The following is a 26,033-nucleotide window of genomic DNA, read 5'->3' on the forward strand; positions in this document are numbered from 1 at the left end:
GCGTAGACCTTTGGTCTCTAACCCTTCCAGCCCAGGTTCCTCTGTATTCAGTGGAGAGGAAGAGTGACCTCCCCGGAGAGACATTTAGCCCAGCTTTGGGGACGGACTCCCCATGGGTGCCTGTCTGTCCTACCAGGAGAGCTGGAGATGAATCCTGCCTGGGGTGTCCTTCATGCTCATGAGGAACAGGAGCCCAAGGAGGGGTTTGTAGATGCTCTCTGAAGTCGCTCTGATCCGTAGTCAAGATACCCTCAGAGGAGACCTCTAGGATGATGTTCTATGGAATTGCTTTCTTGGCATAGGTTAGGACAGTAGGAACAGATTGAGAAATGGGACCCACCTGGCCTGTAAGGGCGTAGATCCCGGAGTGGGCTGGAGGACAAGCCTCCTTCTCTTGGACAAAGAAGTTGCTTTCACTCACAACAAAGACAAGAAAGAAGTGGATGCCCCAACCCAGACAGTGAAGAAACAGTCAAGAACACCAGGAGAGAACAAAGAAGCACAAGGATAACCCTGGAAATGGGGGGCCACACAAGCGGGCAGCGGTGAGCCCTCGGGCACCTCTTCTCCAGCCCCATGGTTCCCCCAGCAGCATCTACAGCCTGTGTCCTCCACCCAGGAGAAAGGACACCCACGCTCACGAGGGCCAGCTTGTCCATCCACCCTGGTCCCTCCACCCTGAAAACGGCCACGCCGGCCTGCAGAAGTTCCCTCGTGATTGTTCGGTTATGGAATAATCCGCCCCAAACCTTGTTAGTCAGCGGCTTTTATAAGCGCAAAACCACGAAGACTTTGATTTTCCCCCACCTTTGTCCTGGCGCCTGTGGCTGTGGGTGTCCTCGCTGTCATTAAAGATGCTTCACCTCCCCCGTCCTTTCATTCTCACTGTATTTGATCGCCGCGATTCTTTGCAGCAAGCAGTTCTGCAGATTAATTAAGGCTCGAGTTACTGATATTTTTTTTTTTAAAGCAAGGCAAATAATTGTCTGTTGCTTTACATTTGCATGATGTGAAAGGGGAAACGAAAGCCCTGGTCAATCTTCTTTGTGCCAGCCAGCCTTTTGTTCACTCCCCCGATGCTCCCTTCTGAAGTGCAATCCTAATCTTTACCGACTTGCTTTCTCTAAAAAAAAAAAAAACAACCCTCTGATCATTTTTGTCCCCCTTCACCAGATCTTTGTGCGAACGCAGCTTAGCGCTCAAGCAAGAAAGCCTCCGCGGCCGTCTTGACATTTAAATTTCATTTCTCTGTTTACGATTCTCAGAAATGCTTTTAATCATTGCCTGTTGTCCAGAAAGCTGACGGGTCATTTGGCATTGAGAGCAAAAATCTTCCAGCGTGTAACGCAACAGAGCTAAGCCCTAAATTAGCGAGGAAATGGTGAAGATGAAAATTGGTGCTCCTCGACCCAACTCCTCTTGTGCAGAAACCTCCACCCTCCCCATAAACAATCACACAGCTCTGGAAATCAATGCTGTTTCATATCACGGCGGGGTTTTTCCCCATTAGTTTGAGATTTAGCTCGTAGGAGGCATGGTTCAGAGCCCTCAGCTTGTTCGTGTGCGGCCGGGAGGAAAGATGCTTTCGTGGACCCTGCTACGCCCAGGCCAGCGGCTCAGCAGCCAGGGATGCACGCGTGCCGGTTAGTGAAGGAACAAAGCCCGTGTGATGGTGTGAGTGAGGACAGCAGCTATCAACGGGATCTTCAGAGGCAGAGCAGAGGCTACAGAGGCAATCCTGCCTCGGACCCTTCTTCAATTCAGAGGCTTTCTCAAGCCACTTGCAACTCCCTGCCAGTTTTTATTGAATTAGAATCATGGAACCATAGAACGGTTTGGGTTGGAAGGACCTTTAGAGGTCATGTAGCCCGGCCCCCTGCAGTGAGCAGGGAGATCTTCAGCTAGACCAGGTTGCTCAGAGCCCCGTCCATTACGTTTTTTGAGATCCTGATTCTGCCGCAGGCAAGATGCCACATGAATAATTCTGGATAGGAGGCGTGGGCTCCGCCGCTCAGGACCTCCCAGCATCACACCCACTGTCAGTGGTCATTTCTCTATGGAAAATAGACTAGAAAGAGAAAAAAAATGAGAATTTTTGAGAGACGACTAATGCAAAAATAAGCTCCTTAAAATATTCCGGCAGCGGGTGCATGCGGCAGAGCGGGCAGTGTCCTCAACTGTGTTAAATGGAATTGAGTTAAAGTAATACTGTGGTTCAATGGCTGAGTTAAAACCAGTCGTCTGTGTCGGTCCAGAGAGCGTTTACTCAAATTGAATCAGCTGCTGTCATACCGGCGGCTGGAAATAACCCCGCCGCGGAGAAGAACATGCTGCCGGGGTTCATGCCATCCATCAAACACGCTTGGAATCAGAGAGGAGCAGCTTTATTTTTAAAATCTTTGATTCTGAAACAGCAGACCAATTCTAAATGTATTTTTAAGGAATTTTAGCCTTTGAGCCTTTAAATGCCTCGCTGGAGAAAGAGATACTGCATGTTCCCAGCAGAACTGCTGCTCTCGAATGCATCCCATCCATCGACAAGGTTCTTCTGTTTCAAAGCTCTCGGGCTGGTGGTACCTGCTGGCAGAAATCCTTCAGGATCACTAAAAAAGCAATCACAAACCAAAGTTTCATCTGCTTGGACATCTGATTCTCCCTGTGTAGGCAAAGGTGCCCCTTAACATTCCTTGGAATAGAGGTTGGAAAGGGTGGGAAGAGCATCCTTTGCATGTGACTTCCAAATTTGGGGGATGTAACCAAAAGCCAGCTGTCAGTCTTGAAAGAAATTGTTCTGTACAAGCTTGACCACCCTCTGTGGCCCTCCCTAAATGTGTTCCTCAGACAAGCACTCTCTGGTTAGGGGTGTCTTGCCCCAAACTTCATGAGTTTTGCTTGGCTTCCATGCGAAATCTTAGCAAGAGATCAACCACCGAGCGAAGATGAAGACTGCCCTCTGCTCCTGCTCTTGGTGTGGTTCACCCCACATCAGGTGGTTACGTCGGGGGTGGTTAATTTGCGGTCTGCTGTTCAAATACCTGCTACTGCTGTGCCATCTGCTTGCATCCTTGATGTCCTCCAAACACGCACTCTACAGTCCCTAACGTCACACTGGAAGTCAGTCATGCTCACGCTCTTCGGTTGACTTCATGGTTCCCAAGACCCTGGGATCCACATAGAATCACAGAATCACAGAATGTTAGGTGCTGGAAGGGACCTCGGTGGGTCACCTGGTCCAACCCCCTGCCGAAGCAGGGTCACCCAGAACAGGCTGCACAGCACCGCGTCCAGCCGGGGTTGGAATATCCCCAGAGAAGGAGGCTCCACAGCCCCTCTGGGCAGCCTGGGCCAGGGCTCCGTCACCCTCACAGGGAAGAAGTTCTTCCTCATCTTCAGCTGGAACTTCCTCGGCTTCAGTTTGTGCCCGTTGCCCCTTGTCCTGTCGCTGGGCACCACTGGAAAGAGTCTGGCCCCGTCCTCCTGACACCCACCCTGTAAATATTTAGAGGCATTTCTAAGGTCCCCTCTCAGCCTTCTTTTCTCCAGGCTGAACAAGCCCAGCTTCCTCAGCCTCTCTTCTTAGGAGAGATGCTCCAGTCCCCTCATCATCCTCGTAGCCGTCCTCTGGACTCTCTCCAGTAGCTCCTCATCTTTCTTGAAGTGGGGAGCCCGGCACTGGACACAGTACTGCAGATGGGGCCTCACCAGGGCAGTGTAGAGGGGGAGGAGAACCTCCCTCGACCTGATGGCCACACTCCTCTTAATACACTCCATAAAATACACGTGGAAAATTAAAATGTGCCCCAAACTCTGTGATTGCCTCAATCAGAGAAGTGTAAGGAGATGTGGAGAGGAGCTTGGCGAAGTCTAGAGTCCCCTTGGTCTGTGCAGGTCCAGCAGCACTGAGGACAGGAAATCAGTAACTGGGACCAGTCTTGATTCCTCCCTCATCAGTGGCAGGTATCTAGTGAATGTTTCCTAATCTTTGAGCACAAAAGGGTGATAAATTCTTCGCCCGTTTATTTCAAACCAGCCCTTCGCAAGGCTTAGCGAACAGCCAGCCACTGCATTGCTGCCAAAGCTCAGCCAAAGGAGCCCTATGTCAAGCAAGGGAATGATTTTCTTTCCACCCCGATTCATCGAAGCAACGTGAGTTTCTGCCTTGTGTGATTCTCCTGTTGTGTTTTTCCATATTTCTTAGAGGGAGAGACACAAGGCAGGCCACAAGATCCCTGCAAAACACCGGCGGCGCAACCTCTGATGCTTGCAATAAGCCTGGCTATTTAGGACAGTGTTATTAAAAAAATTTCCTTTGAAGTGTGTAAAAATGAGCACTTCAAGTCACTCTGCTGCCGAGACACGAGGCACGCCAATTTAAAAAAAAATAAATAAAAAATATGTATGTCTTCATTAAGTCTGGCGCATGTTCCCTCCCAGGCATTCTGTCTTCCCGAGATGGCTGTTTTGTTTTCGCTTCCTTCGTTAAATCCTGCCTTTTTATTTTCCTGAAAGTAGGGCGCACATTCTTCGCGGGGAGGCTGGCTTGTGCTTTCACCGCGTTTATTAATAATGCAGGGGAGAGTAATGCTTTGCATCCATTCCTGCAGCGCCCTGGCAGAGCGGAACAGCTATTTCTAAAATCAGCCTCGGAAATTAGGGGTCTCCACGGGGATGGTGTGGGGCAGGATGGAGGCTCCAATCCCCCCATTCCTGCTGCTGGGTCCTCCCCAGAGGAAACGTTGCTCTGCAGAGGGAAGGTGTAGGCATCCTCTTGCCTCACGTAAGTGCTCTGAACCATCCTCTGTAGGCACCCACCGACTGTTTGGGGACATCAGCAGGGCCCCTGAGGTGGGTGTCTTGGGGTCTGGCGGGGTGGAGATCCTGTAGAACAAGTGCTCCCGTGTTTTGAGGTGCTCAAGCTCATGGTGGTGGGACTGCCTGGGAAATTCAGCTTATTGCAAGCTTCATATGAGGCTTGAGGCCGTATCCATCACGAACAAGGTTGGCAGAGGGAAAGTAGAAATATCTACACCGTATCACAGAATGGTAGGGGTTGGAAGGGACCTCTGTGGGTCATCTAGTCCGTATCTACTGCATCATCTGCTTCATCCTTTCATTGCGATTCTGTAATCCAGTTAATTCACAGAATTTTCTTCGGGCACATCTGGTTCACATTTTTCTCTTTTCCGCTTAAAATATGTCCTGGACATTACCACGTTGGCTAGAAGTCCTCGCAGGGGGACGGACCAGTCCCAGCGCTGCAGAGACCTGCGCTCAGGGCACGTTGCTTGCCCAGTTCCCACCACCAGATTTGCCAGGGGTCCAACAGATGACAAATAAAAGCTCTTTATTTTTCAATGCACAGCATAGGTGACAGGCGAAAACAAATCCAGAAGACACTGGTAGGACATAGACCTTAAATGATAATAGATAGACGTGGCTGGATTGTAACCTCTGTGAACTGTAGCTCTTGCAAAGGACCAGGAGATATTAATGTTCCTAGAAGCCTCCTTGGTTCACCTTTGGTGTAGTTTTAAGTGATGGATGCTCTGAGGATCCATGATTTAATGCACAGAACACGCACAGCTATGGCAAGCTCCCAGCCATCTTAGACCCAAATTACCATCATTTTTTGGTAGGTCTAATGTGGAGAGGAGAAAATGCAGAGGAAGGATTCACATAACATCTAAATAAATTGTCTCATCAGTCTTGGAGTTAAAACCTTTGTGAAATCCAGAGGCAAAAATTAATCTGATTTTGAATAAAAGTGTAAGTGAAGGAGTGTTTCTGTCTCAGTGCTGGGAGATAGCTCTCCAGTGTGATGTTCAGGAGTGCAGCGTACCGTGGAAAATAAAGCAAGGCAGTTTGGAAATCCTTCATAACTCGCAAACCTTTGAGAGGGGACACAGGCTCAGAGCAGAACGTGATCAGTGCTGCGGTGGAGGAGAAATCACAGTCTGAATTTCTCACTTCCCACAGACCTTCTCGTTTTCTCTTGAAGAAGGTCAGGAAGAAGGAGCAGGTTGCCACGTCTCCAGCAGCGAGATCTTACACCCATAAACATCTCCACACAGCTGATGATTGCCACGTCATCGGGTAAAGCGTCGCTGCTGGGTGTCCTCCATGCTCCTGTATTTCTGTCCCACACTAGGAGAGCGGGCTCATGAGTTTTTGGTGGACTGAAAGACCTGCAGCAGTGCTTCTCTGCTCTCTCTGGGCAGTGGTGGTCAACCGTTGGGACCTGTGGTGTGGCTACTGTGGGTTGTGGCACCAGCGCTGATGCCTCTGTAGGCTCCTCAATCACTCATCCCCAGCTTCCAGCCCAGATTTAGAGTTGCGTCTTCAGAGTTGGTTCACTATGAGTCTGAGCAGACAGAGAGGCATTGGAGGAGTTCAAAACATCATTGCTCTTGCCTTTGGGCTGCAGAAAGGTTTACAAGTCCTGACCAAGTCATGAAGTCCCTTCTGTGGGACTTAGTGCCAAGCCCCCAGGGGGCAGCAGCTTGCTTGGGAGAAGGAGTTATGAAGTGGAGCCTTAAAATATCCTCATGGGTGACTCCCTTGGGGCCAATGGGGACGATAAGGAACCCACCACCTGCTCCTGTGGGCTGTGGTGTCCCTCCCAAAGAGCTCCTCTTTCTGCCCCAGATGGCTTTGTCCAAGCTTGGCTGGTTCTGCTCTCAGAAGAAGTTCCCAGCCTATGAAATCAGCCTCCGTTGTTCCTCTCTTGCCCAAAGGTTGTTTTTTCTTTTTTTCCTCCAGAAGTCTCTTGAGTTGGCAGATCTGACCCAGAATCCATTCACTGAGCGTCTGGGAAAATCCTACCTGTCTCTAATGCCACCCATGCGGGGAGAAGGGGACGACAGTAACACACCCGGACCTCCAACCTTCTAGAGATCTTGGGGAATTTAGCAGCTTAGTGTAGGGAGAGTGTGTCAACAGTCTAGCTTCTGCTTTCACATAAAAATACCTTTAAAGAAGCCATGAAGCAGTGATTTTCTTTGATTCCAGCAGCTGCATCATTTTACCTCCTTTATCTTCCAAGAACTTCACAGCGAGGTCTAGTCACTAAGTGCCTTGCTGAGGATCAATCAACCCTTGCTTGGTTTTCTTTCCTTGGTAGCTGGGTGTGCAAAATACGTACTGCAGTACATCGAAAACCTGGAGCTTGTTTCTTTTAGAAGGACATCTAGAGCAGCTTATGGTGAGCAGCGAACTGTAATAGATGGCTGAGGCTTTCAAAAGATGCGTGCACTCCTCTAGGAGGTCCTGGGACTTAAGTCAAAGATGGTGGGGGCCACCTTTTGAGATCAGTCTGGAACAAAAAGTTCGGACAGATCATGGTTTTAGGGAAAAAAAAAATTAAAAAAAAAAAAAACAGAAAAAGACCTATTAAGCCTTTCCTGGAGGCACCGACTTTGGGCAGGAGCCTGGTTGTAGGTTTGCGTTGGTGAGCTGCCTTCTCCGTAGATGTGCTCCAGAAAGTCTTCGATGTAATGGTAGTCCTTCTTAAGGACTAAGCATGGCCAACGTGTTTGGGTGTGGGATAAAGGTATAGCCAGTGCTGGTTCATCATACACAGGTGCATTATGGCAGTTAGCATGAGACCTTTTCCTCTTTCAGAAAATCTAAGACCCACAAAATCACTGAATTTTGTTGGTCCTTTCTCAAGTCCCACAAGATTTGGCTCTTGAAATTCTTCTGGATTATCTTACTTGGCTTCATAAATACTTTCCCACAAACTGGGATACAGGGTGACTTGCCCAAAGCCACTGCTTCTGCTGACTGTCCTTCCCAGAGTTTCTAAGGACCACCCAACGCTGTGATGGGATGGTCACAGTGAGCAGTACCTTCTCCACTGGTGGTACCTGCCATGCAAGCATCTCAAAGGGTTTAACTGTGAATGGAATGCCTTGCAAACCAAGCTCAGCCTGTTTTCCAACTGGGAAACACGAGGCCCAAGACAGCTGTTCCTGGTCCCTATGGACAGAGGTGGCATCTGGGGAGGGATGGTGGCTCTGTTGGCCACATCCCCCAGGTGCAGATGTTCATGCAGGTCACTTGGCTCAGGAAACTGGTTGTTTGGGGTGGGTAACTGGTTTGCTGCAACGCACTGTGCAAACCATCCCTCCTCCATGGGGAGCATGTGGGGTAGCAGGAACCACGGTATGAAATTCCTACAGATATTTGTCCCTACAAGGGGGGAAAAAAAGGAAGAGGGCAGCAAAGTGGTTCAAATGTGACATAAATGTGGGAAGTTGTATCTTCATTGCTCTGTGTGACACGTCTTCTCTGTCTCCACTCAAGCTACACTTCTGATGAAGCAAGCCTGGCCACAGACCTCCTCGTCCTGTGCCACGGAGGGCACCTTCCACCTCCCGGTGGACACCGGGACCGAGAACAGAACTTACCAGGCTTCTTCTGCAGCATTCAGTAAATAAACCTTTTCTTCTGGGGTTTTACTTGGTTGTGTTGTGGCCCATTTGCCTCCCCTCCTGTGGGTGATTTGGGACTGGGGTTATTCGGGATCAGCCTCGTTGCCATGGATGGGATTGTTCATGTCCGTGGAGATGTCCATGTGTCCTTCTCTGGGTGCCGAGCCCTGACACAGGTGAGGGTGCTGCAGGTCCTGGGGGTGCTCTCTGGCACCCTGTAGCAGATCCATCACCTTCTGGTGCCAGGGCTGCCCGGTGGGAGCATTGTCCCGCTGCTGCAGTTCCCTTCTGGGATGAAATTTTGCAGAGGTCTTGGGGTTTTTTTTTCTGAAAATCAGGTAGCATGCCTACTCCTTTCTGTTTGCATGTGTTAAAACCATGAAGGAGCATGAAAAGGAGAGCAGCGACCCTCCTAACGCTCCTTCGGAGGAGGAAGAGTCAAGTGGGGAAGGGTGAAGGCCTCTATTTTAGCTGAGCGTTTGGTCCCCAGGAGCAACCGGAGGCTGTCTGCAGGTGTAGATCTGCAGCGGGGACACTCTGTGGTTGAGCCAAACTGCACGCGTAGAAAAAACAAAGGGAGATTATTTCCTTTTCCCTTAAAAGTGAAAGAGAGGATTCCAAAATAAAGTGTGCTTTTCAAGGAACCCGGCTGAAGTTCCCACCTTTTAACTCAAACTGGCTGAGCAGAGGCAGGGGGAGGAGATGCTGCTTACGGATCGCAGTCGAACAGGCTTTTCCAGGTGTAATCTCATGCTCTAAGAGGCCGAATCGTGCCTCCAGGAGGGGTGATCAGCTCCATGACGTGGCCCGCGGTGCTCTCCCCGATTTGTGGGGTGTCCTCTGGCCCCTGCCCCGCTGCTTGCGCCCGCTCTCGCCCTGACGTTGTCTGCCAAAGCCAGGGCAGGGCTAGCATGGGCCATGCTGCAAGCGTGAGGTGGGACCACTCCTAGATTCACAAGGCAGAATTAACCTACCAAAGACCCCTGGGACCTGGAGAAACTCCCAGTCGTATTTGGAGAAAAAAATAAAAGGTATCTTGAAGTGACTCTCCACAGGCCATGTTTGCAAGGCTGGGACCGCTGCGCCCATGCACACGTGGGTTGAAGTGTGCCTCACCATCTCTATGCCCCAGGCTCCCTTTTTGTGCTGAATTAAATCAGTCATAGAATCATAGAATCATAGGATCATGGAATTGTTTGGGTTGGAAGGGACCTTTAGTGGCCATCTAGCCCAACACCCCTGCAGTGAGCAGGGACACCTTCAACTGAATCAGGTTGCTCAGAGCCCTGTCCAACCTGACCTTCATTCACAAGAATGAGATCATAGAATCACAGAATCATTAAGGTTGGAAAAGACCTCTGAGATCACCAAGTCCAACTATCAACCCATCACCACCATGCCTGCTAAACCATGTCCCCAAGGGCCACATCTACATGGTTTTTGAACCCCTCGAGGGATGGGGACTCCACCACTGCCCTGGGCAGCCTGGTCCAAGGCCTGACCACTCTTTCAGGAAAGAAATTTTTCCTAATGTCCAATGATAGAGGACAGGAAGAAATGTTGTTTCTTTTTCTGATGAAAAGAGTTATTAAAAATAAACCTATTAAAAGCCTTTGGGAGACTTTCTCTTTGAAAAGGGATGGCCCTACCATTCCTTGGGGCAGGGGCTGGACGCCTGACACGGTACGTGGGCTTTGCATCTCACCTAATTTCCCTCCGGACCAGATTTGACAGAGTTGTAAGTGTTTGGAAAATCTCAGCTTTGATTAGTAGAAACCCAGATATTACTCGCCAGAATTCCCTTGGAGTTCAGCCCATGCTTGGATGTGATTTCTCCTCCCCGATGCATCTCTGGGCTGCTGCAGGTGAGATTCCTCCCCCAAAATCAGAGATGGCAAGAGCAGGCACCAGGCTAGGAAAGGGTCTGAGGGCAAAATTTGGCTGTGGCCACCCAGTGTGGGTGATAAAGGAGATGAACAATGCAGTCACCAGCCAGGCTCAGGCAGGTTGGCCTCATTTCCAGAGAACTGGCTTGGACACATTTAATTTGGAAATTAAATTTAATAGGTAAAGCCTTGAGGTTTGATTTGCAGAGATGCTTCGGGCTTATAGCTGTGGTTGGCTTCGCCAGGGCTCTGCTGGGAGATGCCATCTCAAGCGCAGGCTCAGGAAAATCAGAAGCATTTCATGTTGGGCGCCCCAAATTTGTTTCTTCGGCTCGAGCTCATCTAGTCCAGGTTTTGTTCTTGGGAGAACAGCCTTCCCCAGGTGTCCCGTGGCAGGAGACAGGTTGAGCTTACTCATGAGCGTCAGCAAGGTGTCAAGTCTGGATGGAGGACAGCCAAGGAGAAGCCAGGGAGTTGAGTACTTCTGTTCCCAGGGCGAAGAGTGTCCATCAGTACGGATTGGAGCTGCATGATGAACAGGGATAAATATGAATAAATGTACAATAGCTGCCCAGTACCTCCCCACGTCTGTACCAGTAAGACAGAAAAGGTGCTGGGGGTTCCACTGTGTTGTGAACCTGCAGTGAAAGACCATGGCAAGACATGCATGAACCTAAAGGTTGGGTGGGGGCCACCCAGGTGCCTTCATCCTGGCCTTGCCTGCAGTGTGGGGACATGCCTTTGCCTTTTGGCTTTTTGTCCCGTAACGATGGGTTTTCAAAGCTTGGTGTAGCCTGAGGTATTTTGTTTTGTTGCTTAAATGCTCCAGCTGAGATCAGGGGGATCACAGACACAAAGCTTTGTGCTCGGTAGTGAGCAAGGTTCTAGATTTTATGGTCATTTCTGCCCCAGAGCCTCCTGTTTGTTTTTGTCTGGCTGGTGAGGACGTGGTGGTGGTGACAATGGGCCAGGGAGGACTTCAGCAGAGGCAATGGAAGCCGGCCAGGCAGCTTCCCCTGCTGGTGTCCACACCATGGCATCATCCCCTGGGATGTCCCGATGCTCACCACTTCAAAGCTGTTCCTCCAGCCCCTGGTTGCAGGGAAGGTGGATGGACAATAAAGCCAGGAAAAAACCTGGAGGAGGATGAGCCAAGCTGGAGGGTGGTGGCAGAAGCAGGACCAGACACCTGGAACCAGACTCACGTGGGCCATGCAACCATGTAGGACCTCCCGGAGCTGGTCACTCCTGCCCACAATCCACCGCCACTTGAGCCCCAAGTTCTGCCCTGCGTCCTCCTCGGGGGATCTGCCTTCTGCTCCCAGGGGTGGGAGTGCGTTGGGTGCAGCCTTCTTAAGACACTGCTTGAATTTACTGAAAAAATGCAAGTCTGTTTTTCTAGAATCACAGAATCATGGAATCACAGAATGATTTGGGTTGAAAGGGACCTTTGAAGATCATCTAGTCCACCCCCCCGCAATGGACAGGCACATCTTCCACTAGATGGGATTGCTCAAAGACCTGCCCAAACTGAGCTTGAACACTTCCAGTCATGGGGCATCTGCTGCTTTCCTGGGCAACCTGTGCCAGTGCCTCGCCACCGTTCCGAATGTCCAATCTAAACCTTCCTTCTTTCAGTTTAAAGCCATTGCCCAGAGCCTTCTCTTCCCCAGGCTGAGCAGCCCCAGCTCTCCCAGCCTTTCCTCCCAGCAGAGGGGTTCCAGCCCTCGCATCATTGCTGGGGCCTCCTCTGGCCCCGCTCCCACAGCTCCAGCTCTGCCCTGTGCTGAGGGCTCCAGAGCTGGATGCAGGACTCCCGCGGGGGTCTCAGCAGAGCGGGGCAGAGGGGCAGAATCCCCTCCCTCGCCCTGTGCCCATGCTGCTGGGGATGCAGCCCAGGGCACGCTTGGCCTGCTGGGCTGCCAGCTCACACTGCTGGATCATGGCCAGCTTTTCATCCCCCAGCACCCCCAAGTCCTTCTGGGCAGGACTTCTCTCCATCCCTTCATCCCCCAGTCTGTGTTGGTACCTGGGGTTGTCCTGACCCAGGTGCAGGACCTTGCCCTTGGCCTTGTTGAACCTCATGAGGTTCACCTGGGCCCACTTCTCAAGCTTTTCCAGGTCCCTCTGGATGGCATCCCATCCTTTCTGGCGTGTCAACTGCACCACTCAGCTTGATGTCATCTGCCAAGTGCTGAGGGTGCAATCAATCCCACCATCAACGTCACTGATGAAGATATTAAATACTATTGGTCCCATTACCAACCCCTGAGGGACATCACTCGTTACTGGTTTCCACTTGGACATTGAGCTGTTCACTGTAACTCTGGATGTGGCCATCCAGCCAATTCCTTATCCAGCTAAGGAATCGTATTTGTAGCGAACCCTTCATGTGGAAACAAGAGGAGATGTTGATACAAAATTCACCACAGAGCTTTTTCGCCCCCCACCAGCCTTTATGCTATTAAAGAAAAATTTATCTGTGCAATTCAGGGCACTTCTGCATTGCAGGATCAATTAGGTTGAGATTTCTAGAGCGGCACGAGGGATTTAATCAGCAATTTTAATAGAAGTTGGAGCTTAAAAGCTCGCGATTGCTTTTAAAATCCCAGCCTGCTGCTGAACCGCGAAGCGGCAGAAGCACGGGCCATACCAACCTCCTAATCCTAATAAGGTCTGCGATAGCCATAATTAGGCTTTAAAATTAGCTGTCAGACCTGCTTTTCCAAGAGGAGCCTCCATCAGCTGGTGTCATTAAAACTTGTTTATGCGTCGGTTTTACCTGCAAATTCTTCTATTTTTTCCTGAATTATAAACATGGAAGATTACATCTGCCTGGACTATTATGTTTAATACCTTTTTTAATATCGTAGCTAAATTGTCCGTGATGCAGCAATCAGGAAACCGCAGCAAGTATTAGCATTCAAGGCGGTGAAACCACACGGCCTTGAGCTGGTCCACGTCTCCAGGCACCCATCAGACATGAAGCGTGATGCCAAGAACTGGCAGCCGCTGAGGTCTTTGTTTGAAACAATCAGTTCAGAACTGAAAAATATTCCTAAGATTGGAAAACAGGAGGTTGGTTGGTCTGTAGGTGACATTGTTGGGTTCCTGGAGGACCTCATGATGGAGGAGTCTCCCCTTCTGCTGCTACAGTGAATATGGCCGTTTCGAGCCTGCATCTGGAGTACTGTGTCCAGTTCTGGGCTCCCCAGTTCAAGAAAGACGAGGAGCTACTGGAGAGAGTCCAGAGGAGGTGGACACAAGGATGATGAGGGGACTGGAGCATCTCTCCTATGAGGAGAAGCTGAGGGAGCTGGACTTGTTCAGCCTGGAGAAGAGAAGGCTGAGAGGGGACCTTAGAAATGCCTCTAAATATCTGCAGGGTGGGTGTCAGGAGGACGGGGCCAGACTCTGTTCAGTGGTGCCCAGTGACAGGACAAGGGGCAATGGGCACAAACTGAAGCCGAGGAAGCTCCAGCTGAACACGAGGAAGAACTTCTTCCCTCTGAGGGTGACGGAGCCCTGGCCCAGGCTGCGCAGAGGGGCTGTGGAGTCTCCTTCTCTGGAGATATTCAAGACCTGCCTGGACAAGGTCCTGTGCAGCCTGCTCTGGGTGACCCTGCTTCGGCAGGAGGTTGGGCTGGGTGATCCCCAGAGGTCCCTTCCAACCCCGACCATTCTGTGATTCTGTGATTTCCTCTTGCCGCTTCCATCTCTCATTTAAAGATAGTTGCTCTCCTGCTAATGTGAGTCAGAAAAAGGGTCACAGCTATTCCGCTGTTTAATTAACACGTTTTTTCCAATCTGCAGTAATCAGGAGGCGGTGAGATGCTGTTTGGGAGTTCCTAGAAAGCTCGTTGTTATCTTCACGCTGTTTCAGTGCTGGGTGGATAATGTGGGACATTAGCAGACTTGAAATCTTAGCCTTCATTAATTGCTGCCCTGAACACTGGTTGAGTAAATTGGTTCATTATATTTGAGTGTTTAGACATCTTATCACTGGGCTGTGCCTTGACTTCTCCTCTCCAACCTACGCAGTCTTCGGGGCTCATTTGCTCTAAGAATGATTTCTCCCAGACCTCCTGCAAGAGCTGGCTACCATTTCTCACCAGCCAGCCCAGCCCACGTCCTTTTCATGCTCATGCAAGCAGATTTTTTACCATTTTGATTTTTTTTAACCATTCATTGAGTTGTGACCAACACCTTGATGCCTTCACGGTGTGCTTGATGCAGTCCGGAGTGTCCCGTGGCAGCAGCTCAGCTTTTAGTCCACCCTAAAAATAAACCCCTTAAAGCACAACTTTAAGTATTCTTGAGGATTTTTCCCCACTTTACAGAATCACAGAATCACAGAATGGTAGGTATTGGAAGGGACCTCTGTGGGTCACCTAGTCCAACCCTCCTGCCGAAGCAGGGTTACCTACAGCAGGCTGCAGAGGACCTTGTCCAGGCAGGTCTTGAAGATCTCCAGAGAAGGAGACTCCACAGCCCCTCTGGGCAGCCTGGGCCAGGGCTCCGTCACCCTCAGAGGGAAGAAGTTCTTCCTCATGTTCAGACGGAACTTCCTGTGCCTCAGTTTGTGCCCATTGCCCCTTGTCCTGTCACTGGGCACCACTGAAAAGAGCTTGGCCCCATCCTCCTGACACCCACCCTTCAGATATTTGTAGGCATTTATAAGGTCCCCTCGCAGCCTTCTCTTCTTCAGGCTGAACAAGCCCAGCTCCCTCAGCCTTTCCTCGTAGGGCAGATGTTCCAGTCCCCTCACCATCCTTGTAGCCCTAGGACTTAAGTAATAATGTTTCAGGGGCAACTTCATGGAGACCTCCTTGGAAACACCTCTAAAGGTTGGGAATTCAGGTGCTGCGTATCTGTGGTGCAGGGGCATCCCATCCTCGGGGCAGGTCGCACATCCTCTAGATGCTGTACTTGCCATGAGGTCTTAGGGTACCTCACTGCCAGGTAATAAAAATTGGATCATTCAGTGTTAGAATGGACGTGCCTAAAGCCACCCCTTCGTTTTGGGGAGCAAAAGTGTTGGAGGGTAGGGGAGTGGACCCCGTATTCATCACAAGCCAACAGGTAGGAAGGTACCTTGAAAAGAAGCAGCAGCAGAGCGAGGATCCTTACGGGATGTCCTCACTCCAGGGAAAGCCCTTAAAAAACAAAGACAAATGGGATCAGGCTTGCGTTAGAGGATCTGGAGTTGGTACGGCTGGGTCTTCCTGGAAGGAAAATAGACAGCTGAGAACTTAATGCAAATAGCAGCAGAACCCCAAAGTGAGTGCGTCAGCTGAGATCACGTTATCCTTCAGGTTATTTTTTGTTAGGTTAGGTTAGGTTAGGGTTACATTCTGGGAAAAATTTCCATGTTTTGGAAAGGGATCCTTCATTTTAGTTTGTTCCCCATACATTCACCATCTCCTGAATGCTGCAGGAGAAGTTAAAGTTTCCTCGCAAGTAACCAGCGATAGGACGAGAGGCAATGGCCTCAAGCTATGTCAGGGGAGGTTCAGAATGAATATTGGGAAAAATTTCTTTCCTGCAGGAGTGGTCAGGCCTTGGCCCAGGCTGCCCAGGGCAGTGGTGGAGTCCCCATCCCTGGAGGGGTTCAAACACCGTGTGGATGTGGCCCTTGGGGACATGGTTTAGCAGGCGTGGTGGGGTTGGGTTGGCGGTTGGATGTGGTGATCTTAGAGGTCTTTTCCAACCTGAAGAATTCTATGATTCTATGATTCTTTAGACCTTTGATAAAGGGTAAATCTGGGACTTGGATGCTCCAGCTAAACAACCTGGTGGGATGATGGGGGAGACCGGGGGATGCTGAAGTCTGTTTTCTTTTCCTTACATCCGAACGGAAGAAGGACAAACATTGCAATCTGCCGTATCAGGATCACAAATATTGCAAGGGATGTTTCCCCGTCTGCCCACGCCTGCCTGACCAGTGTCCCCCCAAGTCCCCGCTGCTCCTCCTGGCTTGCCAGCAGCCTGCCATGCCTGTTCACGGATCAGAGTGGTTTTTCATAACGGCAATAACGCAGATTTGCTGCTTTTGTCGCAAATGCAGATAGCCTGCGGGGAGCAGGGCAGGTATAAAGGTGCTTGAGCATCACTTGGGGTTGCCTCTCCCGCCTGCAAGGTGAGCTGGTGGTCACAACCCTCCTTTGCAGGAGGTGAAGCTGCTCAGCACTATCCACTTTGAGGGAATACTTAAAGGGATCTATCATTTTCACCGTAATATTAAGGTTGGGATGGTCTATGTAGCTGCTTTTCTGGTCATTCCTTGGGGACATAGACAGGGAACAGCAATACTGTGCCATGAAATTAGGTCCTCCAGCAATTAAATTCTGGTTTTGCCCATCACACCCTGAGCAAAAAAGGTAAAGGGACAAAAATCTGGGGATGAGAGAAGGAAAAACATCATTCTCATCAAGTAGATGTATAGAGATGAGTAAGTAGGTGGAATATTGCTGTCTTAGGTGATTTAAGTGCTCGTTGAGTCCCATCAAGTCATGCCTTGACCATTGGAAATGCTCATCAGTTCTTTGGCCTGGTGTAGGCACTGCTGGGCTGGGTGGAGGACGCGGCCTCAGCTGCTGTGGTCAATGAGCCAGGGGCTGGATGCTGGACTCGGAGGCTTCGGCTCAGTGGGTTTCATGGGAGGTCAGTAGATGCTGGTGCATCTTGGTACATCTCCTCCACGCTGAGTGATACCCACTGAGCCCATCATGAACAGCGGCTGGGGTTGCTCATGTGCTGCGTGGACCGGCGCTGCGGCTGTGTAACCTCACCCTAACTTGGACTGCTCTTGTCTTCACCAGGGTACACTGCGGGGACTCCCTACAAGGTCCCACCGACCCAGAGTAACAACGCACCTCCTCCCTACTCGCCGTCTCCGAATCCGTACCAAACCGCTATGTACCCCATCAGAAGTGCCTATCCACAGCAGAACCTGTACACCCAGGTAGGTGCCGTGGGAGCTCACCACCTCGCTCAATGGTGTGCAAATACAGTCCTACAGTGTGGTAGGACTTCATCCTTGGATGTCAGGGCTGAGCACCCATGTCCTGGTAGGATGGAGGTGCTTATGGTGGGGCTTGGTGGGTGTCCAGGATAAAATCATAGAATCGTTAAGGTTGGAAAAGACCTCTAAGATCATCAAGTCCAACCGCAAACCCAACACCACCATGCCTGCTAAACCATGTCCCCAGGGGCCACATCTACATGGTTTTTGAACCCCTCCAGGGATGGGGACTCCACCACTGCCCTGGGCAGCCTGGTCCAAGGCCTGACCACTCTTTCAGGAAATAAATTTTTCCCAATATCCAGTCTAAAACTCCCCTGACATAGCTTGAGGCCATTGCCTCTCGTCCTGTTGCTGGTTACTTGGGAGAAGAGACCAACCCCCGCCTCACTACAACCTCCTTTCAGGTAATCGTAGAGAGCGAGAAGGTCTCCCTTCAGCCTCCTCTTCTCCAGACTGAACAGCCCCAGTTCCCTCAGCTGCAACTCAGAAGACTTGTTCTCCTGGCCCTTCATCAGCTTTGTTGCCCTTCTCTGGAGCAACTCAACATCCTTCTTGAAGGTGCTGGGGTCTCTCTCCTGCCTCCTCTGTTGGATCCTCTGGATGAGAGGTAGTCTTGTGTGGTCCTTCTGTGTGCAGCGGACTCAACACAGTGGTATCCCTCTGGCTCGGCGAGGTTAGGAATCAGGTCGCTTCCTCCAAAATCACACGCCTGTCTGCCAGGACTTGCTGGCTCCAGGACAGTCCCTGCACCCACCTCTCCCCACCCTCCCCAGCTCTCAGTGCTGCTCTTCCCCAGGACCACAGACGAGTCTGGGTCACCAGAAGGTCCAGTTCCTGATGGTTATTGGCATCTCACTTGACCTGCATCACCTTCCTGCCACCTCCCGTGGAAAAGGCCCTGTGTCACCTTCACCAGCACAAGCTGCTTCAGGCATGACCCAGATTCGTGTCCTCATGGAGCAGCCCCTCCCTGACCACCTGGATGGGTTTCCAGTACCATCTTCTCTGCTCCTGCATTGCCACCGCCTCCAGCTATGTGCTGGGGCCAAGATGCTCCACAGGGAAGCAATTTAGGGCAGATGTCCTCCGAAAATCACCTTGATGCCCCTTCCCACTGAAGATCACAAGCTCCTTGAAGCAATCTGGCCCTGCAGCTTCCCTAGCTTTCCCCCTCCTCTTTAATGTCAAATAACCAACTTCTCCAGCGGCTACAACCTCATGGAGTGGCTCCTCCATGCCTTGCTGAGACCGGAGCATCTCCTCTTGCCAATTTTGTCTGCTGTCACCTCTCCTTCCGTTACCGGAGCATTCCATAAACCGCTGGGGACCAAACCCATCGCTGCCGGCTGGTTGCTCTCCAATCCCGGCTGCAGCGGGAGGCTGGCGTCTGCTAGTGGTGCTGACCGGCAAGCCTGAGATGGAGCAGGGCTTGCAGATGCTGTTTCCTCATCTCTGCTTCCCAGGGACCAGCAAATTAGAGTTTTGGGAGCCTGGAAGGGAACAATAGCAAGAAGGAGAGGCTTTGGTAGATCCTTTCAGCACGTTGTGCTTGCAGTCCTCACCGCCTGGGATGTTCCTTCTCCGCACCTGGTTTCTCAGTAACCTTTTCTTCGTGGGCCTAATTTATCTTAGCACGTCCTTCTCGTTCCCCAAGGAAATGCCTTTCAGCTTCTGCAGTTTGTTATGTCAACCTTTGTAGCTCCTGAAAGAAAGAAGTAATTTAATAGTTCGCCTGCATCTCCTCCTCCTTTCAATCCGTACCTTCAGAGGCTCTCTGATGGCTTTCACCAATGCACAATAAAATCTCCCTTCATTGTTTTAAACCCTCTAATCTTTCCGACTGTCCCTAGTTCACAGGTACCGGCAGTGTCCCTGTCCGTCCCGGGGATGGCAGTTGTCTCCCTTGTGCTGCTCACGTTTCAAGCCCTTCATTATTTTGGGTGTGGAGCTCTTCCTATTGACTCCTTTCTTTTATTCCCACCTGTCTTTCTCCTCTTGTTTCAAAACCCCGTGGGTCTCAACAGCCTGGATTTCGGAGCCGCTGTCTCCTGTTGGAAACCCAAGAAGATGACACGCTTCCCAGACCCAAGCAAGCACATTGGGATCAGACGAGAACCGTGGTTTCCCCTTTTCTTCCATCTCTTGTTCATTTTCTGTGCCAGCAGCCAAAGTCTTTTGGGTCCAGGCGCCATTTCCTCCCACCAATCAGAGGCAGCAGGGTTTGTCCCTGACGAGCTGGTTCTCTGACCCGTGATGCTGATCCCTCTCTAAGTCCCGTTGCCTTCATCCATCCCGGGGACCATCCCCATGTCCATAGGTTCAGCTTCATCCACAGAATCACAGAATCCCAGCATGGCAGGGGTTGGAAGGGACCTCTGTGGGTCACCCAGTCCAACCCCCTGAAGAAGGAGGGTCACCTACAGCAGGCCGCAGAGGGCCTTGTCCAGGTGGGTCTTGAATATCTCCAGAGAAGGGGACTCCACAGCCCCTCTGGGCAGCCTGGGCCAGTGCTCCGTCACCCTCAGAGGGAAGAAGTTCTTCCTCAGGTTCAGCTGGAACTTCCTTGGCTTCAGTTTGTGCCCGTTGCCCCTTGTCCTGTCGCTGGACACCACTGGAAAGAGTCTGGCCCCATCCTCCTGACACCCACCCTGAAGATATTTGTAAGCATTTCTAAGGTCCCCTCTCAGCCTTCTCTTCTCCAGGCTGAACAAGCCCAGCTCCCTCAGTCTCTCCTCGTAGCAGAGATGCTCCAGTCCCCTCATCATCCTCGTAGCCCTCCTCTGGACTCTCTCCAGTAGCTCCTCATCTTTCTTGAACTGGGGAGCCCAGAAGTGGACACAGTACTCCAGGTGGGGCCTCACCAGGGCAGAGCAGAGGGGAAGGAGAACCTCCCTTGACCTGCTGCCCACACTCCTCTTCATGCACCCCAGAATGCCATTGGCTTTCTTGGCAGCCAGGACACACTGCTGGCTCATGGTCAACCTGTCGTCGATCCTTGCTTGTCCAGGTCCCTGGGCACAGGAGCTTGCTCCTGGGAAGGATCAGCTCCTCTGCAGCGGTCGAATGACACCCCATGGGCAGCTCTTTGTGCCAGGAGCTGCGTGTGATGCCTGCATGTCTTAATATTGCTCCTGCAACACATCTGGAGGAGCTGAGGGCTTGAAGTCTTGAAGTGAAGGAACCTCCCAGCGGAGCCGCTCCAGGCTCGTGATACGGGCTGGGTTTGGGCACCTCCAATGTCCCATCTGATGCAGGGGGTAGGTGCGGGGCCGGCCCCGAGAGCATCACTGCTCGCTCCGCAGCAGGATCTACAGTCGCAGCTGCTGTAACTCCTCGCTGGCAGCGTGGTCTGCGTCACCGGGCTGACACCCGCGGCGCACAGAGCTGGTCGTTGCCTCTGAATAAAATACCGGGCTTCAAGCCCCTGCTTTGGCTTGTGCTTTCAATCGAATGACAAAGAGGATGATTTTTTTTTTCCCCCTTCTCAAACAGGGAGCTTATTATACCCAGCCAGTGTACGCGGCACAGCCTCACGTTATCCATCACACCACCGTGGTTCAGCCCAACAGCATCCCATCGGCCATCTATCCGGCCCCGGTCGCTGCGCCCAGGACCAACGGTGTGGCCATGGGGATGGTCGCTGGGACCACCATGGCGATGTCAGCAGGTAAGAAGGAAAACCTTCCCGTGCTGTGAGCCGTAGTTTCGTCTCTCGGGCGCGACGTATCCAAACAACCTGTGCAGGAGACTTGTCCTGGACAAAAAAACTCTCTGTGCAGGGCTCTCCCCCAGCCTTGCAGAAGCGCCTCGCACACAGCTAATTGCAGCTTCGTCTGCTAGTTTTGCCAGCTGGTTACCGCTCCTTTGCAGGCAAAAATCAATGAATTTGCTCCTGATACTCATCTAAGTCAGTTTTTAGGGTAGCAGAGGAGACCTTTTGTTTGGCACACTCTGGAGGGATGCACTCCTGCATCCTTCTCATAGAATCATAGAATGGTTTGGGTTGGAAGGGACCTTAAAGATCATCTGGTTCCAACCCCCCTGCCATCAGCAGGGACATCTTCCACCAGCCCACGTTGCTCAGAGCTCCATCCAACATTATTCTTTCCTCTATCTGTTCCACAAGTAGAGGAATAACCAGGTTTGTCCATCTTCGGATACTGCTGTATTTCTATCCTCAAGTTTCTTTTTTAGGATACTTAGGGTCTTGCTTTTGCTCGATGAAATGAACGTTAACCTTGATTTATGCATCCCAAGTTCTCTGCGTTTCATGGGTGGGACTGGTTCAAACCGCCGTTAATCGACAGCACATGAAGTAAGGCTGTGGGCTGGATTTATTTTTTCCAAAGCCCGTGTTTCTCTCATGAACAATACTTAGGATTGTGTGTTGAATTCTGCCAAGAAACGCATCATTCGCCCTTGTGCATCCGCGTTCGCTGCGACACAGGGCTCTGTGATGGGACACAATCCCTGTCACAGGCACAGATATTGCAGCCTGGGTGTGACAAGAAGCACTCTGAGAGATTTGCTGCCGCTTGTACTGAGAAGCGAATGGGTGTAATGAATGCATGTGGGATGTCTTCGATTTTAGTTCATAGCATTTATAGAGAGACACCCAGAAATGGAGAGTACAGTTGCTTCGAGCACCCAGTTAACTCCCAGAACAGAGGAGTCTGGGGCTGTATTCTCGCTCCCTGTGTCTGCTGAAGGCCCCGTGCAAATTCTCCTTTAAAACCCCTCTGCATATCAGCTGCAGACTGAAAGAAAAGAGGCTGCACCGGGCAGTCCCTCTGCTTCGTGGCTGGGAGAGCATCGCTCCTTCTGCTGCATCCTGAGGCTCTCGGCTCTGCGGGTTTAAATGAAACAAAAGAGCTCCACTGCCCTTGGGAGATGAGTGGCATCTTAATTTTCCCTGGAAGGTCTGGGTTTTTTCTCATCTGCTTTTGCAGCCCTCATCCCTTCCAATTTGGTTCTTAGGTGTTTCAGATCACTGCAGTGATCTGCTGTTGCGATTTAGCCCGGTGCCTTCAGCGGGGAGAAGATGTCAGCAGGTTAGTGGCTAGGTCGGCTGCTGTCCTTTAGGGACGAGGAGAATCAGAAAAAAAGGTGAGTTAAGGCCCAAAAGTAGCATGGAAAATATGCTGCAGCTTCAGATGGGTTTATTCCATTGACGGTGCTGGCTGATACCAACCGCACGGAATCATGGAATCATTCAGGTTGGAAAAGACCTCTAAAATCATCAAGTCCAACCACCAACCCAACCCCACCATGCCTGCTAAACCATGTCCCCAAGGGCCACATCTACATGGTTTTTGAACCCCTCCAGGGATGGGGACTCCCCCACTGCCCCGGGCAGCCTGGTCCAAGGCCTGACCACTCTTTCAGTGAAGAAATTTTTCCCAGTCTCCAATCTGAACCTCCCCTGACGCAGCTTGAGGCCATTGCCTCTTGTCCTGTCACTGATTACTTGGGGGAAGAGACCAACCCCCCCCTCACTCCCCCCTCCTGTCAGGGAGCTGTAGAGAGCGAGAAGGTCTCCCCTCAGCCTCCTTTTCTCCAGACCAAACAGCCCCAGTTGTTCAGGCTGCATGAGTCAGTTGTTTAGTTGCATGAGTGAAACACCTTCGATTCAGGTCTCACGCGCAGGATAATATTTGGTAGAATAGAAGAAGAAGGACAAAAAGGCAGCCGATGCTGCGCCGGCCGCTCGGATGTGGTCTGCAGCACAGAATCACAGAATCACAGAATGGTCGGGGTTGGAAGGGACCTCTGTGGGTCATCTAGTCCAGCCCCCGTGCCGAAGCACCGTACCCGTGGGATATTGCTCCCCTGATGAAGCTCTCCTCCTTGCTCAGTATTTCTCCGTGCCGTTGCAGGAACCTTGTTGACCACCCCACAACACACCGCCATCGGAGCACATCCAGTTTCCGTGCCAACATACAGGGCTCAAGGAACCCCCACCTACAGCTACGTACCTCCACACTGGTAAACCCACTGGCCAGTTCATGTAAGTGCTGCCTTTGCCGGTCTTGCTCTGCCCTTGTCGATCCGTTAGCCACCGGGCACTGCCATCGCTTCCCTCCTTCCTACAAAGCTGCTGAGTCTCTTTCTCCGGGCGATGTTTTGACTCCAAAGAGCCAGTTAGCACTGCTCCCCGGCACGGAGAGCTGCCCGGCACGCTGGCATGGGGCTGCAGAGGGTGTTAGCAAAGCACAGCATACCTCAACCTTACATCTTGCTGCTCAGTGCATGGAAGACTTGACCAGTGACCTCAGAGGTACCAAGCTGCTCTGAGTGCAGTTGGGCGTGCTGAGGGTGGAAATTCTCATGCTTTAAGGTTTTGGATGCATCGCGCTCTTTCACAGAATCACAGAATCACAGAATAGTAGGGGTTGGAAGGGACCTCTGTGGGTCATCTAGTCCAACCCCCCTGCCGAAGCAGGGTCACCTACAGCAGGCTGCACAGGACCTTGTCCAGGCGGGTCTTGAATATCTCCAGAGAAGGAGACTCCACCACCTCCCTGGGCAGCCTGGGCCAGGGCTCCGTCACCCTCAGAGGGAAGAAGTTCTTCCTCATGTTCAGACGGAACTTCCTGTGCCTCAGTTTGTGCCCATTGCCCCTTGTCCTGTCACTGGGCACCACTGAAAAGAGCTTGGCCCCATCCTCCTGACACCCACCCTTCAGATATTTGTAGGCATTTATAAGGTCCCCTCTCAGCCTTCTCTTCTCCAGGCTGAACAAGCCCAGTTCCCTCAACCTCTCCTCGTAGGAGAGATGCTCCAGTCCCCTCACCATCCTCGTAGCCCTCCGCTGGACTCTCTCCAGTAGCTCTTCATCTTTCTTGAACTGGGGAGCCCAGAACTGGACACAGTACTCCAGATGAGGCCTCACCAGGGCAGTGTAGAGGGGAAGGAGAACCTCCCTTGTCCTGCTGGCCACACTCTTCTTGATGCACCCCAGGATTCCATTGGCTTTCTTGGCAGCCAGGGCACACTGCTGGCCCATGGTTAACCTGTCGTCCACCAGGACACCCAGGTCCCTCTCCGCAGAGCTGCTCTCCAGCAGGTCCACCCCAAGCCTTTACTGGTGCATGAGGTTGTTCTCCCCAGGTGCAGGACCCTGCACTTGCCCTTGTTGAACCTCATCGGGTTCCTCTCTGCCCAGCTTTCCAGCCTATCCAGGTCACGCTGAATGGCAGCACAGCCTGCCGGTGTATCCACCACTCCTCCCAGTTTGGTGTCGTCAGCAAACTTGCTGAGGGTACATTCTAACTCTTCATCCAGGTCGTTGATGAAGAAGTTAAACAAGACTGGGCCCAGTACTGACCCCTGGGGGACACCACTTGTCACCAGCCTCCAACCAGACTCAGCGCCGCTGATGACAGCCCTCTGAGCTCTGCCATTCAGCCAGTTCTCAGTCTACCTCACTGACCACTCATCCAGCCCACACTTCCTCAGCTTCCCTAGGAGGATATCATGGGAGACTGTGTCGAAAGCCTTGCTGAAGTCAAGGTAGACAACATCCACGGCTCTCCCTTCGTCTACCCAGCCAGTCATGTCATCGTAGAAAGCTATCAGATTTGTCAGGCATGATTTCCCCTTGGTGAATCCATGCTGAGTACTTTCACAGAATCCCAGAATGGTCGGGGTTGGAAGGGCCCTCTGTGGGTCACCCGGTCCAACCCCCTGCCGAAGCAGGGTCACCCAGAGCAGGCTGCACAGCACCGCGGCCAGCCGGGGTTGGAAAATTTTTTTCCCTGCTAAAACGTGCTGGGAGATCGTCTTGTTGAAACGCTCCCTGCGTGTCGCTGGAGCCCTCAGCCCATCATACCCAGTCAACGGGCAACGCGGCTGATGGGAAGACAGGACGCTGCATGGGGACGCAGCGCAGATCTCCTCCAGCCCAGGGGGTCATCTGAAATCTCTCCATACGTTATGCTGGGCTAATGAATTGTTGTGCGATTAGCAAAGAGCCTCCCATCTGCGTATTTTTAATCCCGTGCGTTGGGTACCGCGAGCGAGCCGCTGCTTGCTCAGCTCCGTGCCCAAGAAATTGTCCATGGAGCGGGGCGAGGAATGGTCAAATCCCGTATGCATCAGCTAGACGCGGCGCAGGGGTGCCGAGGAGAGGATCACAGAATCACAGAATGGAAGGGGTTGGAAGGGACCTCTGTGGGTCATCTACTCCAACCCTCCTGCCAAAGCAGGGTCACCTACAGTAGGTTGTAGAGGACCTTGTCCAGGCGGGTCTTGAAGATCTCCAGAGAAAGAGACTCCACAACCTCCCTGGGCAGCCTGTTCCAGTGCTCCGTCACCCTCAGAGGGAAGAAGTTCTTCCTCATGTTCAGACGGAACTTCCTGTGCCTCAGTTTGTGCCCATTGCCCCTTGTCCTGTCGCTGGGCACCACTGGAAAGAGCTTGGCCCCGTCCTCCTGACCCCCACCCTGAAGAGATTTATCGGCATTTCTAAGGTCCCCTCTCAGCCTTCTCTTCTCCAGGCTGAACAAGCCCAGCTCCCTCAGCCTCTCCTCGTAGGAGAGATGCTCCAGTCGCCTCCTCATCCTCATAGCCCTCCAGTAGCTCCTCATCTTTCTTGAACTGGGGAGCCCAGAACTGGACAGAGTACTCCAGATGAGGCCTCACCAGGGCAGAGGAGAGCAGCCCTGTCCGACCCCGCGCCGCTCGCTT

General features: G+C 51.8%; 1 protein-coding gene across 2 annotated transcripts in view; it reads left to right on the forward strand.

Annotated features, from left to right (window-relative positions):
• The window catches only part of FAM168A (family with sequence similarity 168 member A), a 242,880-nt gene that overhangs the window by 211,416 nt on the left and 5,431 nt on the right, over positions 1-26,033 (forward strand). For both annotated transcript variants that reach the window (XM_075415326.1, XM_075415331.1), the window contains exons 5-8: positions 8,305-8,430; positions 17,140-17,282; positions 20,838-21,012; positions 23,222-23,352. In XM_075415326.1, the coding sequence (XP_075271441.1) occupies positions 8,305-8,430; positions 17,140-17,282; positions 20,838-21,012; positions 23,222-23,334 (557 nt within the window). In that variant the 3' untranslated portion in view covers positions 23,335-23,352. The remainder of the gene's footprint in view (positions 1-8,304; positions 8,431-17,139; positions 17,283-20,837; positions 21,013-23,221; positions 23,353-26,033) is intronic.

Source organism: Opisthocomus hoazin, chromosome 1 (assembly GCF_030867145.1).
Source record: "Opisthocomus hoazin isolate bOpiHoa1 chromosome 1, bOpiHoa1.hap1, whole genome shotgun sequence".
Classification (NCBI taxonomy): domain Eukaryota; kingdom Metazoa; phylum Chordata; class Aves; order Opisthocomiformes; family Opisthocomidae; genus Opisthocomus; species Opisthocomus hoazin.